General features: G+C 45.7%; 1 protein-coding gene across 1 annotated transcript in view; it reads right to left on the bottom strand.

The window, feature by feature from the left end:
* LOC137380330 (F-actin-capping protein subunit alpha-2-like) overlaps positions 1 to 12,108 on the bottom strand; it is a 37,840-nt gene extending 25,732 nt beyond the window's left edge. The window contains exons 1-5 of the mRNA XM_068052262.1: positions 12,082 to 12,108; positions 11,546 to 11,609; positions 9,759 to 9,810; positions 6,791 to 6,854; positions 3,721 to 3,927 (exon numbers count right to left, since the gene is read on the bottom strand). Of these exons, the coding sequence (XP_067908363.1) occupies positions 3,721 to 3,927; positions 6,791 to 6,854; positions 9,759 to 9,810; positions 11,546 to 11,609; positions 12,082 to 12,108 (414 nt within the window). The remainder of the gene's footprint in view (positions 1 to 3,720; positions 3,928 to 6,790; positions 6,855 to 9,758; positions 9,811 to 11,545; positions 11,610 to 12,081) is intronic.
* Positions 12,109 to 18,059: the final 5,951 nt, after the last annotated feature.

Here is an 18,059-nt window from a genome sequence, read left to right as displayed (position 1 = left end):
TGTCAAAGGAGCCTTGGTGAGTTGCTGCAGTGCATCTTGTAGATGAGACACACTGCTGCCACTGTGTGTCGATGGTGAAGGGAGTGAATGTTGAAGGTGATGGATGGGGTACCAATCAAGCGGGCTGCTTTGTCCTGGATGGTGTCGAGCTTCTTGAGTCTTATTGGAGCAGCACCCATCCAGGCAAGTGGAGAGTATTCCATCGCACTCCTGACTTATGCCTTGTAGATGGTGGACAGCTTTGGGGAGTCAGGAGATGAGTTACTCACCGCAGAATTCCCAGCCTCTGACCTGCTCTTGTAGCCACAGCATTTATGTGGCTGGTCCAGTTCAGTTTCTGGTCAATGGTGACCCCAAGGATGTTGATAGTGGGGGATTCAGCGATGGTAATGCCGTTGAACGTCAAGCGGAGATGATTAAGTTCTCTCTTGTTTGTGATGTTCATTGCCTGGCAGTTGTGTGAAGCAAATGTTGTTTGCCACTTCTCAGCCAAGCCTCGATGTTGTCCAGGTCTTCCTGCATATGGACACGGGCTGCTTCAGTATCGGAGAAGTCGCGAATGGTGCTGAACATTGTGCAATCATCAGCAAACATCCCCACTTCTGACCTTATGATGGAGGGAAGGTCATTAATGAAGCAGCTGAAGAGACTTGGGCCTAGGACACTACCCTGAGGAACTCCTGCAGTGTTCTTGGGATTGAGATGATTGACCTCCAACAAACACAACCATCTTCCTTTGTGCTAGATATGACTCCAACCATCGGAGAGTATTCTCCCCCCGATTCCCATTGACTCCAGTTTTGCTAGAGCTCCTTGATGCCATAATTGGTCAAATGTTGCCTTGATGTCAAGGGCAGTCACTGTCACCTCATTTCTGCAGTTCAGCTCTTTTATACATGTTTGGACTAAGGCTGGAATGAGGTCAGGAGCTGAGTGGCCCTGGCGGAACCCAAACTGAGCATCAGTGAGCAGGTTATTGCTGAGCAAGTGCCGTTTGATAGCATTGTCGATAACCCCTTCCATCACTTTGTTGATGATCGGTAGTAGACTGATAAGGCGGTAATTGGCCGGTTTGGATTTGTCCTGCTTTTTGTGAACAGGACATACCCGGGCAATTTTCCACATTGCTGGGTAGATGCCAGTGTTGTAGCTGTACTGGAACAGCTTGGCTAGGGGTGCGGCTAGATCTGGAGCACAAGCCTTCAGTACTATTGGCGGAATGTTGTCAGGGCCCATAGCCTTGCCAGGACTAATTGGCGTATGCGTAGGAAAAAACTTTCGCCCCCTTGGCCACTTGCTCCCGGTCGCTCACTCCTCATTTCCCCCCGCCCTCTGGCCGCTCGCTCCTCGCTTCCCCTCACCTCCCACCACCACCGCTTGCTCCCCCCATCCCACTGTCCGGCAGCTTACTCCCCGCTTCCCCCACCATTCCCCCCATCTTGTTCTCTCCCCGCTTACCCCCCCACCACCGCCCCGCATCCCTCCAGATGCTAGCTCTAGGCTGCGACGCATCTCCCCTCTCGGCCACTCGCTCCGAAGATCGATCGTTCCTCACAGCGCCGCCCTAAGAAGCAAGGCGGGCCGCAAGGGGTGACAGGGTGATGTAGGAGCAAGTAGCCGAGAGGGAAGCGGCACAGCCTGGAGCTAGCATCTGGAGTGATTGGGGGGGCGGTGGGGGAGCAGGGAGCGAGCGGCTGGAGAGCAGCATCGGTGGTGGGGGGCGGGGTGGGAAGCAGGGAGCGAGCGGCCGGAGAGCTGGATGGCACTGAAACCTCACTGAATTACGTAGGGTATGCAGCACTGTCAGGGGTGCTGTCCTTCCTATGAGACTTTAAACAGCGCAATGTTCTCCGAATATCAACCAAAAATATCCATTGTGTGCGGTCATATTTGCTTATGAAACAACAGTCACAGAGCAAGAAACTTGTCAGGCATCCAATCTAGGGGATCAATTTGGTTTAGAGGCCAAAATTGGTATGGAGAAGTGATAGACAAAACACAACATCCATCATCATACATTGACTAAACTGACCAAGGGATGATAAGAAACAGAAGGTCATTGGTGATGATACCAAAGAAGCAGCAAATACAAGAGGACCAATCATCTCAAATGTTTGATGAACCAGTGATGTTGCAATCATCCATCAACCCAGAGGACAACCCGAATGAAGAACTTAAGTCATCCAACAGTTCTACTTAAGCACTGCAAAGTCAGAAGGACGAACCGGAAGACTCAAAACCTCAAACCCCTTCTAAAGAAAGAAGAATACGTTATGGCAGACTTGTGAAAACGCCACAGCAATGATCAATCTGAAAAAAGAAGTCAGAGACTTGTGGGGGGAGATGTCGTATAATGTAATATTGGGTTGTTACTGGGAAGAATATGTAAATAGACTGTGAGCATCATCACAGGAAGTGATCTGCACAAAAACTCATGGAAGAGTTGAGAGAAAACCTTAGATGCAAGATGTGTTCAATAAACTCCCGTTATTTTAACTGTCAGGCTTGTATATATTCTGTACTAAGCCTTAATATTTATCAGAATATTACAGTAAGTGCAGGCTTTTTGAGGCTGAGTTGGCTGCAAGAGACAGGAGATTGGAAGCTGGTCAGTGCTGCGTGGTATCTGATATTTTAACCAGGTAGGTTCAGAATAATCCAGGATTTGGACGGTTCCGTTTTGCTCCCTTTGGGCAGTATGCATATGAAATAGGATCTTAGAAAAAGCAATTGACACTGTGCCTCTGAATTTCTTTAAAAAAAGAACTGGACAATATGTTGCCAGAGAAACAAATGCTTGGTTGTAAAATGGAAGCTGGTTGCATGAGTAAGTGAATGCCTTCCTCGTTCCTATATGGCCCATGAGCATTACAATTAAATAACCTCTGCCATGAGCTTTTTGCGCCATTTCCTTCAGAAGCAGTTGCTGGGAAATTGTCTGAGTCAAGGCTGGGGAAGATTCTCAAAGTTTTATCAGAAAGTACATTCATTCAGTGCTGCACAAGATGAACCCAGAGGAACAGAGGGCGCAACAGAAACATGCTTGCATAAATTGAGTATAGTGCTTTAAAAAAATTGAACACACCTGCTGTATACAAAAAGCCCCTTCTGATATAGCTCTCCCTGTGTTATGGACTGGCAGCCACCACCCAGCACAAAAACACTGAGGGTTGGCATCATGCATATAAACGGTGTTTACGCTGCACTTCTGGTGGAGCGATGGCAGCAGAGCAAGAGCATCTCAGAGGAATCTCCTGCCACAATCTTTTAAGTTTCCTTAGTTGGTAAAATGATGAGCCGGTTGGTGATGAGTGGGGATGGAAGACTGTTTGGATGCCTGTTTGCATCCATCTCCTCTCTGGCACTTTAAACAATAAGTCTGAGGAAATTACTTAGTCAGAGAGAGATTTGTTAGAAGAAAATTTGCTACCCAATGAAATTCCTCTCCAAGGCCCCTCAGTAATGTTACTGACAGGGAGGACAGCCATGGCTGGAACAGCTCTATTCAATTTGATCAAGGTTCCAACTAGTGAACAGCATGGGAGCTGTCCGACTCAGGAAGGAACACTGCAGGCTGAGTACTACTGCATTCCTTGTTGGTAGGATATTGTCGTCCCATAGCTTGCTTTTCAAGCTATACACTAATAATATCGTCTTCCATCTAGACACACACATCAGGCGATGGTCGTGAGAACAGTATAATTTGTGAAGACCACTTACAGAGCAGTTTCCATCTCGATACTGCTTTTTCACGTAGTTAGTGAGTGCACTTTCTATTGCTCTCGTCCAGCTCTCCATAGAAATATCTAATGCACACGGTTGGATGTCAGAAACATTTTTGCCCAAGTGATCAAACTTAAATGAAATCTTCTGCTTTGGATCCAGAAAGTAACCATTCCCAAGATCACCATGTTTGGTGATTAGCACCTAAAGAATAAACAGATAAGTTTACTGAACAACTGATTTTCCAGAATCATAAGACATTTATATTGCTTACCTCCTTTTGAATGTCAGTACCTTATACCCATTTCACATGGATCATTTAAAAATGATGCAAATATGTCAATCTAGAACATGAATAAAAAAAGCTGATAACTCAAAAACAGCCCTGAACGTAAATCTGTGACTTGTGAAAACATGCAGGCCGGAATTTTACATTCTGGCTGAAAAGTTGGTGGCGAGCCCGCCACTGCTGGGCCTGGGGAGCCATACCGGTATTTCTCACTCCCCAGGCCCTTCATTGGTTTTGGGTGGGACTTCCACCTGCTTGAGGCAGGAAGGCCCACCTAATGGAGCTGCCAGCAATCAGTGGGCCGGCAGCTTTTAGTCCCAGCAGCACCACTGGGAGCGGTGGCCATGAATTGAAGTGCACCCAACTGACAGAAGCAAGAGGGATGACGTCCCTGGAACCAAGGTATGTTTTTGGGGCCTCACCAGGGACAATCGGCCGGGCCCCTCCATGGGCCACAGGGTGCCTGATCAGGAGGGTCCCACACCCAGCCCGCAAGAAAGCTGCCAGGTTTTACCTGGCAGTGTTCTAGGGGCCTTTGCCACCCAGCTGCTGCTGCTAAAATACCAGCAGTGGTGGGAGGAGCCCTTAAGTGGCAATTAATTGGCCACGTATGGGCCCTGATTGGCCTTTGGCTGGCAGGCTGTTTCTTGTCACCGCCACCCTGTGTAAAATTGCAGCGGGGACGGGAAGGTATCTGGAATGGGACCCCCCCCACCTCCCATTCAATTTTACAGCCCCCCCCCCCACCAGTTCGCTTGTGTGGAGGGCCGTAAATTTCTGGCCGCAGTTACACTTAAATTGCAGCAAGGCATGAGTTTTTTATGACTGAAGTCACTTGAATAACAACAGCCCATCAGTCGTGTTCTGCAGATAAAGTACACTGAAGTACAAAAGGGTGCTTTATAGCAGTGGCCAATCTAGACATTTTGAAAAGGGAACAAGTACTGATTTATTTCCTAAATGTCTAGTAAGATTTGGTAAAGACATTGTTTTGAGAAGTTTTTCTATATCTTTGACCTGTCAGGATCTAATTTATGTTGCATACGAGTAAAAAATATATTTCTGCAATGATAGCACTATTTCCCTTAGGGTAGCTCACATTGCTATTTGTAAATGGTGCCGAGGAATTTATTAGTATTTGCAAGGAGGCCTTGTGAGAGTGTTGATATTTTCTGGGGATGCCTTGGGGTGTGTTGATATTTAAATGGGGGCCCTTGGGTGCTAAGATCTCCAGAGTCTCCCAGAATGGTTCCGATTTGCAGGGGTCTCTGGGAATGTGTTAGTATGTGCAGGGGGCTCAAAGTTTATGGTATTTGGATGGAGGCTTTGGGGTATGTTAATATTTAAATGGAATCTCTGAGTGTTTGTTAATAGGTACAAGAGTCCCTGAGAATGTGCCAATATTTGCAAGGAGTTCCATGAGTTAATTAGTAATTGTAGGGGGTCCCTAAAAGTTGATTAATATTTATTGGGGGTTCCCTGGGAGTTACTTGATATTTGTAGTGGGTTCCTTGGGAGTTAATTAATGTAGGAGTTCCCTAAGAATGTGTTAATATTTCTTAATATTTGCAGGGAGTCCTTGCTTGGAAAAAGCTTTGAAACCTACTAGTTTTGTTTTCACGAAATGTTATTTTCGCCATCTTCTGGCAGAATATCAGAACAACAGTGGCTGCTGTTGTGTTTTTATGCTGTTCACTGGAATTTCATTAACCTATTGAGAACTTGTAGAAGTGGCTCAAAGTAGTATTGGTGGTGCAACTCCACAACCCCCATCCACAGTGATCATCATAACAGCTCAACTGACTACCGAATAATATTATCCAGTGCAGGCTACAGGCTTGATCCTGAGTCTCTGCTGAAATGGTTCGATGGTAAACCATCTAATGTATCTGAGTCCTTTGTGGATAAAATCAATGATTCCTTACACAACTATGTTAGTGAGGCGACTAGGGTCTAGGCAAATTTTAGATCTGGTTATTAGTCGTGACCCTAGTGCGGTCACGAACCTAAAATTCTGGCCTCTTGCACATAAATGGAATGCTGGCCCCAGATTACAGGAGAGCTAATGTTACAAAAATGGCTGAAGATCTGGTAAAAGTTGGCTGGGCAACCCTATTAGATAGGTAATCAAGTGCTGAGGACAGATGGGTTCTATTTAAAAACATTCCCAAACAGAATAATCATCCAGCTCCATCTTAGTGAAAATGTTAAGGGTATCATTGGAGAGAAAAATGTATTAGATTGAATTTTCTCCTAAATATCTCTGCCTCTCTCCTGCTCTCTTTCCTCCTTTAACCCATTCCTTAAAGTTTATCTCTTTAATCAAGCTTTTAGCCACCTGCCCTAATATAGCCTTATGTAACTCGGTGTCAAATTTTGTTTGATAATACTCTTGTGAAGAGCACTATATAAAATGCAAGTTGCTGCTGTTGAAGCCTTTTTGACAGTGAGATTTCATTTTCTTCTTCCTATATTTCCCTCTCCCCTTCTCCTTCCTGGATCTTGCTGTCCCACTCCAGCCCAAATGATGTGTGGGCATCAGGTAGAGGGCTGGGGGTCTGGTTTTAGGTGTTTGTCTGAAGAAGTGGGTATATTTAAACTAAGTAAGTTTATCGGACTCAATCCATGACTGGGAAAAGCCACAAGATGAAGAGTGAGAAGCAACAAAACAAAAACTGACCAGATCTTTAGGTTGTTCAGTTGGGCTTCGACTTTCAGCCTCTTTAGTTAAAACAGAACCTGATAAATAAAGATTCATCTTGCTCATCGTACACTCACCTTTTCTTGGTGTTCCCTTACTGCAACAGGAATGAATTGTTCCAGGTTATATTTTGCAGTGATTCTGTAAAATAACACACAGTCAATGCACTGGCTGCTTATCTGGACCACGAAGGGCTCTTTTCTGTGGGTTGCGATCGAGACACAGGGATTATACCTTTGGTGAACGAGAAAGTGGCAGCTTCGCCCCAACAGTCAATAGCTGCCAGAAACATCACGTTCCAGAGTCAAAGCTAATCTCCAGTATTGACCCGTTTCCCACAATATATCCATGGATTTTATCATTAAGCCTAATGTTCAATCTTGGTTTCTGTCAAACTTCACCTATACATTTTAAAATTCAACATTACAGGGGATTGCTTGTGTGCAGCTTATTACAATTTAATTTAGGGGAGATGGTGGCATAGTGGTAATGTCACTGGACTAGTAATTTAGCAGCCCAGACTAATGCCCTGGGGACACGGGTTCAACTCCCACCATGGCAGCTGGTGGAATTTAAATTCAATTAATTAATAAAAGTCTAGAATTGAAAGCTAGTTTCAGTAATGGTGACCATGAAACCATTGTCAATTGTCATGAAAATCCATCTGGTTCACTAATGTCCTTTAGGGAAGAAAATCTGTCATCCTTACCAGGTCTGACCTACATGTGACTCCAGACCCAAAGCAATGTGGTTGACTCTTAAATGACCTAGCAGGCAGCTCACCACAACCTTCTCGAGCAATAAGGGACGGGCAACAAATGCTGGCCTTGCCAGTGACACCCACATCCCATGAAAGAATAAAAAAAAAACAATTTTCTGCCCTCTTGAAGATATTCACTTATGTTGGATTGGGGTCTCACAGTTCCTAGTAGTTCTCAGGTACCTCACTCGTGTGTGAACCTACACAATGAGTACTCCCAGGATAATTGACCATCGAGTACAATGACAAGATCCTTTCTTCATCTGACATCCATAAGCAAGCACTTTCCTACAGGGGTTGTTGTACAATGATTGAGGAGGGAACTTTGACTGATTTTCAGTCTTGAATATCAATGTTGATCTTTGGATGGATACAATTTATTTGAGGGTAGAGGGACTGGGACAGATGTTGGACGTGACTATTAACACAATGTTCAGCTGAAGCGCTCTTCCATGATCTGATGCCAAAGAGCTCTCGCTGTAGGTAAGTGTTGGAGCCCTTCTGCTTCTATGTTATCCTCTATGTCATCAGTGTCATCCCCCTCATTGTGCCGAAGACCCTCTTCCAATGGTGGTTCCATATGTTGTCTTCAATGCAGAGCAAAATTATACAGCATACAGCACATCACAATCATACTGGACTCTCTAGGTTATTCTACAGATCTCTCCAGGCATTGAAATCATTGCTTGAGGATTCCAATGGTCTGCTCAATGAGGACTGTAGTGGAGCCATAGATCTGACTGTGGTGCCAATCAGTTGCCAAGTATGGATTCCTGAGAGGAACCATGAGCCAATTGTGTAGAGGATAGCTTTTTTCTCCAAACAATCAGCTGTGGTGCAGGGTCAAGGAGTGATATATGGAAGATTGCTGTAAGATAAAAGCATCATGGCAGTTACCAGAAAGCGGGTACAGGCCTGTATTATGTGCTGCTGGTGATCACACTCCAGTTGTATATGAATGGACTGGAAGACGTTGTGCTTCATGAAGACAGAAAGCATGTCTGCAGGCGCCCACAGAGCGATATAGGTGCCATCAGTGAGGCCTTGGTCTGAGGAGAAGCCTGCAACCCATGCAAATCCCAGAGCCCTATCCCTTTCCTGCTGCTTCCGGATAAGATGAAAGTGCTTGCTCAAGTGAAAAAAAGCAACAGTCACTTGCTGAATGTGAGCACCATACTGCAGACTGACTTGTGTTGCTTGATGTCCCTTATGGCAGCCTGGAAGAAGCCCGAGACAAAGAGGTTGAGGACTGCAGTAACCTTGACTGCTGCAGACCGTGCTGTGCCAGCTGTGGCAGTTGGGTTGCAGGTCTTGTTGTAGGAGGTGACAAAATACTAACCGGCTGCCTGGAGAAGCACAGCCTCCTTACACACTGCTCTTCAGAGAACTCCAGGTATGCAACTGATTTCTCTGCCAATCTAATGACTAGGTAATTATGGTAATCAATTTCCTTCTCTAGGGAGTTATCTGATGCATAGCTTCCTACACTCCAACTGTGATCGAGAAGGTTTGCATAGAGAAGCTACACGGTGAGCATAAGTTACCTGGCAGTCCAGAGATGTTAATTTAGTAATGGATTGGCATTTGCTAAATTGGTGTAATTAGTCTAAATCCCAAATCTGTTTGAATACCAGCTGAGCATAGGTGAGGAGGCCTTTGACAAGAATGGACAATTGTGAGAATATGCTAGAAGTGAAGCATGGTTCATATGACATTGCAAGTGCAACATTATTGGATTGCTACTACTGGGGGAAATAGTGGTGTAGTGGTAATGTCATTGAGCTAGTAATCTAGAGGTCCAGGCTAATGACATGGGTTCAAATCCCACTGTGGCAGCTGGTAGAATTTAAATTCAATTAAATAATAAAATCTGAATAGTGCCATGAAACAATCATCAATTGTTGTTAAAACCCCATCTGGTTCATTAATGTAGTTCAGGGAAGGAAATCTGCTGTTCTTACCCAGTCTGGCCTACATGTGACTCCAAATGCACAGCAATGTAGTTGACTCCAAACTGCCCTCTGAAATGGCCTAGCAAGCCACACAGTTGTCAAGGGAAATTAGGGATGGGCAATGGCCTTGCCAGGGATGCCCACATCCCACAAAAGAATATTTTTTAAAATGTTTGTAGATTAATGGGGGATAATTCACTTTGGTTATGCTATTAAATCTTTGAGATCTAGTCCTTGTGTCCTTGCTACCTTTATAACTATACATATAAAGTAGGACAACTACATAAATAACGTAAAATGCAAGAGGTATGTTTCATTCTAGCTCATGCTCACCGTTCTATGTTCTCACATATCAGCTCATCATCATTTAGCAAAGCCCGCAAATCTGCAAGAACCAAGAGAAGAGTTGCTAAACTATACCAAGTAATATGTTTACATCCATGCAGGTAGTCCAGACCTGAACTTAATCCTTAAGGTAGATCCTATTCACTGGCACCAGTGAGAGACTTCAATGTCAGGGTTTATATGAAAACACTGCCCGGACCCCTGCGAAAGGACCTGTGAGGTAAACTGAAGAATGGACTGCAGGATAGAAATATTGTGTTTTTTAAAATTTGTTCTTGTGATGTGGCATCACTGGCAAATCCAGTATTAATTGTCAATCCTTAATTACCCTTCAGAAGGTGCTGGTGAGCAGCCATCTTGAACTGCTGCAGTCCATGTGCTGTACGTATACACTCAATGCTATGAGGGAGGGGTTCCCCGCTCAACTTAAATGCTGCCCTGGGGAAATCCAGAAGAGGGCAGGATCACCTTAGGATCTCAAATCGATGCCAATTTCTGTATGCTCCCACCTCCCACCCCTGAACCTGCATTCAATGGACTGGGAAAATTCTGCCCCAAGTGCCACTACAAAGCACTCTGAACTCATGTATAACATAGGCCAGATGTACTGCAACCACCCCCCTGCCCCCTCTACTCTGCTCAAATATGTATCTTAAAAAGGTAACAGCAAATCAGTTGGCATAATTTTCACCATGACAGTGTAAAATGCATGGCATTCGGTAATGTTTTTGTTGTACATGGTGTTATTGCATCTGAGAGTTTACCAAACAAATTAGAAAAATATCTCTGAAGATCAAAAAGGGAACTCCCTAATTAGAAAAAGTGGACATAACTATTTCCCACACCAGTCATCCCTGAGTGAGACTGACAATTGAGTGGTTGAGGCTACCTAATCTAAAAACACTTAAGGTATAATTTTCAACTTCACTGCCGGGCATGGTATTCTGGCTGAGCTGATCACCTGCCTGTCGTAAAAGTCATCTGATTTTCACCCCTCTGCTGGATTACTGCCCAGGTGGTGAAGCTGCCTATTAGAGCCAACAGAGAGATGAGACTTTTCTTACCAGCCTCAGCTACAATAAAACCCAGGGCTAGGATCTGAAATTACAATGGTTAAATGTTATTCTTTTCACTGGGACACTTGTGACATTGCAAGTTCTCTGGCCTCTACTTCCTTTCATGCTGGCTCCCCAACCAAGAGCCCAGGATTAGGGAATTTGACATTTTATAATATATATGGGGCAAAAATAGCTTTGTGACAGTACAGGTCCTGGAGCACAAACTCAGACTGTATTTAGGACCTGCATCTGCAGAATCCTGAATGACAACAGAATCTTGGCTCCAAACTGGTAAGAAAAATAGCTGTGAAGAAAGTTCAGTCCCAATAAAAGATTGCTGTCCGTTAATGTTTTGATTCGGACCTTGTCATTGTCGGACTCCGGCTATAGGGGCCATTTTATTAAAAAATTATTAAAAGAGTAATTTTCTACAAAAGGAAGAATACTTTGGATGAAAAGGACTTTGCCAGTCTTTCTTCCTCTTTAATTGTAGTCTTGTGGTTTAGAGGGTTGGAAACTGAGGAACTATGGCATAATAGAAGAGAGTAAACCTCATTTGTGTCTTTATTCCCCATCAATTATCTAAAATTTTACATCCAGTTTTAACCTTCCCAGCAAAGCTACACATGCTATTCAAAGATAAAATCGCCAGTTTTGCAGCATGTCACAGTGTGCTGGTGCAGACCTCTGCAAACTGTAACAGTGATGGATACTCACCATTGACAACTTCGCTGAACTCACCAGGAGGGGCCTGCGACAGAATGCTGCTCAGGATGTTAATCTAAAAAGAGCAATCAACATAACAAAATGAAGTACCTGCAATCTCACACAGAGGGAGCCATGTCATGTCATTCATGCGATCCGCTGGTGTAAAGATGGACATCACCATCAGTTTGGGAATGCAGGCATTGATTGTGTCAGTGCCTGACGGCTGGAGGTCAAACTGCAGCCACTGGTCTGTAAATGTTCTTTGGCTTATTTAAGGAGACAGTGCCTGCATTCGTTGTTTCAAGTTTCCAAGATTATGGAGGGAATTAACAAGGTTGATCCTGGCAAATCATCAAATCATCGACTATGGCAAAGGATTTAAAAACCACGGATGTAATTTAAAACTTTGGAAGCTAGGGCTAAGAAAGTAAGTGAGCTGAAACTTTCATTATTAGGTAACAGAGTTGTGGAATAAATTACCAGAGAAGGTCAAAGAATTGAACAATGGCTGAGACAATCACCTATTTTTGGTAATGGCTTTTTACCAGGAGTGCACAGGTCACAAACAGCATCTAGAACTTAACAAGATAGAGGAGGCGTGTGCACAGTAATTGAAGTCATTGAGGCCTAAAACCGACATGCATTCAGAAATATAAAGGGGGAAAGCGGCAAGGCTGTGGTCAGTCATAGGCAGAGGCTTGCCATTACAAGAGTAGCTCATTGTGACTGCTGTTACTGATAGTGTTGTGGAGAAAGAAATTGCTGAAGGTTCCTGCAGCATCATTTGACACCTCAACAGGGTTACAGACCTTTGTGATCTTGCACAGGGACATGGGGTCTACCTATACTGAGATCAGGTGGACCACTGAGGAGCTGCAGCATTACACAACTCAGCAGCCCTAGGGAGGAGGGACAGCAACTGGAAGATGAACATTAGCTGCAGCTTACAATGCAGCCACATACAACAGGATGCACCAGAATACTGGGCCGAAGGCCAGGAGATAGAAGAAGGAACTACCCTCAGCACACGGTCTAAGGTAAAGGGTCAGCTTCTTGGACCTCTTGGAGCAGCAGTGCCTGTGAAGGCAGGTTGGGACAGACCTCTGTTCCCTTTTGGAGGAGGACCTGAGACCAGAAGGAGCAGGTGGACACCCCTTTCCCATTGTGGTCAAGGTGACAGTGATGCTGAATTTCTTTGCATCTGGCTCGTTCCAGGACTCAGCTGCTGACATTTGTAGGATCCCATCATCTGCCTCACTCAAGTGACAGATGCCTTGAAATGGATGCTGCCAGTTAGGCCCAGAGGGATGTCAGCTTCACCTCCATGGCAGGATTCCCTGAAGGGGAAGGGCATGATAGACTGCACCCATCTGCTCATCAAGACTCTGTCAGACCAAACAGGTGCATTCATAAATTGGAAGGGATTCCACTCCTGCAGCCAGAGTGCGACTACCAGAAAAGGATCCTGCAAGTGTGGGCAAGATTCCCAGGTAGCTGCCTTCATGCATTCATGTATTCATACTAAGGCAGTCTCAGGTGCCTCAACTCTTCAGTCCACCATACAGCCACTGTGGATGGCTCCTGGCTGACAAGGGGTATCTGCCGAAGACATGGCTGATGACACTGTGCAGAAACCCCACCACAGAGACACATAAGAGATACAACCATTGCCATTTGATGACCAGAGCAACCATTGAGCAGGCCATTGGTTTGCTGAAAATGTGGTTCCGGTGTCTTGACCGGTGTGGAGGTGCCCTCCAATACGACCCTTTAAGGGGCTCACGTACAGTGGTGGCAGCTGCGCTCTGCACAACCTGGCACCACAGCGAGGTGTGGAACTGGTGCTGGAGAATGGTGCTGAGCACTCACCTTTCTCAAAGGAGGAGGAGGAAAATAACAATTGGCCGGAACAGCATGACCATTCAGATGTCCTGCAGATGCCTCTGCCCATTGACCTGCATGCCAGGAAAGCCTACAACACTGCCTTCCAGGCATGATTCACCTGAGTGCAGGGCATACAGCAATACACTATTGACATCCGGGCTCCTGTGGCAGCAGTTGTGACCCACCCCAGCGTACAGATCCCCTTGACTCAAGTAAACTCAAGCCGTTACCCCTCCCATTCTAATACTATGACCCATCACATTCATTGAGTTCACATCCATTCAGCTTCTAATGGTCAATTTGCAATGGGGCACTAAGAACTACATGAGACTAAGCAGGCAGCCAAAACAAATGGTTTCATTGCAATAAAATTCTTCATCATGACAGTGACATTATAGAAGGCATCCAAGTGAATCCCATTGTGCAACTAAGACCGTTTCTGCATTCTCTTTCTTGTACTTCTATGTGGTGTTACCCATGTGGCTGCTCTAGTGAATGAGATGCCTATGGCATGTATCCTCTGGGTTGTGGTGCCCCTGAAGGCCCTGCCACAGACTGGCCCACCTGTATCTGTGCATGGGCAGCCTTGGTCATGCGGGCAGGATGCAGCGTTTGTGGCTCTGTCAGGGGGCCAAGGGGGCAGCTAGAGACCGGGGTGGACACCTTGAGGAGAACCCCCCATTTGCCATCATCCCTGCCTCCCTCTGCCCTTTCAGGGTGCACCTGCACTTCCTTGCTAACCCAGAGCAGGTGAGCACCTGGCTGGGATTCCATACAATTCTGAGCCATCACTGCAACCGACTGATCAATGCTACTCAAGATTGCCGACATACTGTGGAGGCCATTGCGCTGGCCCCAGATCCACTCATTGGACTGCCACATATAACTCTCCATGAGGGTGTCCACTCTTTCAATGCAGAAGGTCCTGCAGTCATATACCTGAGTCATTGCGGCATTCCTGGCATGGATGGACTCCACCATCTTCTGCACAAAGGCATGCACTGCCTCAGGAAACTCTGCCAGATGACCACAGCTCTCGCTTTGCTGCTCCACAAGTGTGACATTGCTCCTGCAAGTATGTCCCCTGAGGGTCAGCAACTATTTCGAGCAGAGCATGGCTGGAGCTGTCCTCAGTCCTCCAGTGGGGACTCCCCAAAGCTGTTACTACCTTCATCACCTGCTCCTGCTCACATGTGAAGTGCTCCTCGCCTTGTGCCACCTGTTCTATTTGCGCCTGAGGCCCCACTGGTGGAGAGTATATACGACTTGTGTGATGGTGCTCCTCAGAAAGCTGCTCTTCTTCTGAGGTCAGTGCTGCCTCCTTATGCGGCTGCTGTTGGGCCTCTGGCATTGCCCCCGCGGGTGAAACAAGACCTCAGTTAATGAAGAATGTAGGCGATAGCGATTTCATTCCCTCACGTGCTGCTGAGCTTGAAATGTATACCTATGGATACAAATGTCCAATTGGAGAAACTGCATTAATTCTTTCAACCGCTCTCTGCTCCTCCCCCATCTCCTCTTAACAAAGACCTGCACTGCTGCCACCCTGCCAATCTCCAGGGCTTCTTCATCCATTGACATCAGGATTGCCAGTAATGGCACTTCCCCTGGGACTTACACACTGTCTTATTTTTCAGTGAGAAAAAGAAGCATGCTAGGAATATGAGGGGTGCAGTGTGTGGATCATAAGGCACTTCCACATTTGATGGGCTTCACTGTGGAATAGTGTGCACAAGGCCATCACTTTAGGGCTGAGTCAGAGTGCTGTCTGTATATGAAGTGTGACATCGGTGTTGATGCAGAGATTGTGCCTTTCTGCTTTCCTGTGTAGAGGACTGCTAAGGAGGTAAGAGAGGCATGGCTGTCAGCTGAGAGTTCCAGGGCATTCACCTTGCCAACCCTCAAGAGGTCATTGAGTGCTTCCTGCATTGTATCCATGTACTGTTCACAACACTGCAGCTGCTGACCTCCTCAGCTATCTCCAGCCATACCTGCTTGGTCATGCTGGCTTGCCTCCTTCTCCCATCCTCCTAAAACAGGACCTGCCTCCGTGTCCTCACTGCTTCCAACATAAGCCCCATGGAGGAGTCAGCAAAACACAGTGCAGCCCTTTCCTATCTTGCTTCCATATCTTGCAGAAGTCACTTCTCCAAACCCATCCAGCATTAATCTCACTGCGGCCACAGTGAAGGTTGCTGGTGGCCTTTTAAATCTTGTGCACTCATTTGTGGTCCTGCCCACCATCCCTAAATGGACGGCCATCTGAGGTGGGCTCCTATTTGGACGCCATCTGGAAGAATGGTCCAGAGACCGCACCAATTACATTGGTGGGTTTCCGACATGGAATTGACCCTGCCACCTGTGATAAAGCTACGTCAGCAAGATTCTGTCCCAACTATCTGCAAAAATGAGAGCAGTGGTTATGACCTGAAATTTTTAAACTAATGTTGAGTCCGAAAAGTTGTAAAATGCCGAATAGAAAAATGTGGTGCTGTTACTTGAGTTTCTGTATTAGTGATGTTGTTTGGGCGAATATTGGCCGGGGCACCAGGAGGATCGCCTCTGCTCTTCTTCAAAATAGTGCCATAGGATCTTTTATACCCACCTGAGAGGGTAGACAGAACTTCCATTTAATATCTCATCCAAAAGATGGTATCTCCGAAGTGTCAGATAGAGAATTTCAGAAAGCAGGGACTTCACGACTTCAATATCAAACTCCAATTGTGGAATCATACAAACAAGGAATGAGTAGAGATCCAAAGTCAGACAAGGAGAGAGTGGTGGGTGGGATACATTATTGAAGAAAATCACATAGGATGAGGCCTAAGAGAGAGTTGAGGACAAGGATGATACTTAAAATTGAGGATTGAGAGGGGTGGCGGTCAGAAACTTGATGAGGAAAGCGTTTAGAAATTAAATAGATTGGACCAAATCACAGGTTATCAGGTCTTTGATACAGGACCTGAGAAAGTATCAAACTGCATCACTAGACCGTATGGATCATTGGGTATGACATAGGATATTGGACCATGATAGAACTAGGGGTCATAGTCTCAGGATAAGGGGTCAGCCATTTAGGGCTGAGAAAAGGAGAAATTTCTTCACTCAAAGGGTTGTGAATCTTTGGAATTCTCTACCCCAGAGAACTGTGGATGTTCAGTAGTTGAGTGTATTCAAGACTGAGATCAATAGATTATTGGGCACTAAGGGAACCAAGGCATGAGGATAGGGTGAGAAAGTAGAGTGGATGTAAAAGTTCAGCCATGATCTCATTGAATGGCAGAGCAGGCTCCATGGGCCATATGGCCTACTTCTACTCCTATTTTTATGTTCTTATAAAGGACTTCACAGGATATTTGTGTACAACATAGGAAGTGATAGAGTAGTGGGCTATTTGAGAAGGTGAGCTAGCGAAGAATTAACCATCATTTGTTTTGCACAGGAAACCCTAGCTGACAGTTTACACAGCACAACAGGGCTCCATATGGCTACCTTGTACTACACAATCAGCTGTAATGATTAAAACTTTCACCACCACTAAATTAAGCAAAAAAAAACTTAGCTCTTACTTTTCTCTCCCTTGAGATGGATGGCAGATTTTTTGCCATCTCCTCAGAAATCAAGTCTTTTTAACACCAAACCAGCTGGAAGATAATTTCAAACTGCAACAGTCAGAGGTTCTGAGGGTTCTGGAACTGCGGGGCAACAAGGTTCCGTAGCAGAGGCAATCCCTCCCCTTTCCCCACTCACAATGACTGCTGAATTACATACAACACAAGGCAGTGTGTGGTGGCATTCTGGGGCAGGTTTTCCACTGTGTGGTGACTATATGAAATTGACAAACAGAAAGAAACCAGTTGGTCCACCAAACCTGTCCCATACCCATGGTGTCAGTAGCATCATTACTAGATATTTCCTACACTTCCAGTATCCACAGTATTTTGTTTTATTGTCACTAAAACAAATTATCTGGTCATTATTTTTTTTTATACATTCATGGGATGTGGGCATCACTGGCTATGCCAGCATTTATTGCCCATCCCTAATTGCCCTTGAGAAGGTGGTGGTGAGCCACCTTCTTGAACCGCTGCAGTCCATGTGAGGTAGGTACACCCACAGTGCTGTTAGGAAGGGAGTTCCAGGATTTTGACCCAGCGACAGTGAAGGAACGGCGATATAGTTCCAAGTCAGGATGGTGTGTGACTTGGAGGGGAACTTGCAGGTGGTGAAGTGCATCTGCTGCTTTTGTCCTTCGAGGTGGTAGAGGTCGCAGGTTTGGAAGGTGCTGTCTAAGGAGCCTTGGTACGTTGCTGCAGTGCATCTTGTAGATGGTACACACTGCTGCCACTGTGCGTTGGTGGTGGAGGGAGTGAATGTTTGTGGATGGTGTGCCAATCAAGTGGGCTGCTTTGTTCTGGATGGTGTCGAGCTTCTTGAGTGTTGTTGGAGCTGCACCCATCCAGGCAAGTGGAGAGTGTTCCATCACACTCCTGACTTGTGCCTTGTAGATGGTGGACAGGTTTTGGGGAGTCAGGAGGTGAGTTACTCGCCGCAGGATTCCTAGCCTCTGATCTGCTCTTGTAGCCATGGTATTTATATGACTACTCCAGTTAAGTTTCTGGTCAATGGTAGCCCCTAG

Source organism: Heterodontus francisci, chromosome 19, assembly GCF_036365525.1.
Source record: "Heterodontus francisci isolate sHetFra1 chromosome 19, sHetFra1.hap1, whole genome shotgun sequence".
NCBI lineage: Eukaryota > Metazoa > Chordata > Chondrichthyes > Heterodontiformes > Heterodontidae > Heterodontus > Heterodontus francisci.
Note: the sequence above shows the minus strand (reverse complement) of the source record. Positions and strands in the feature narration are given on the sequence as shown.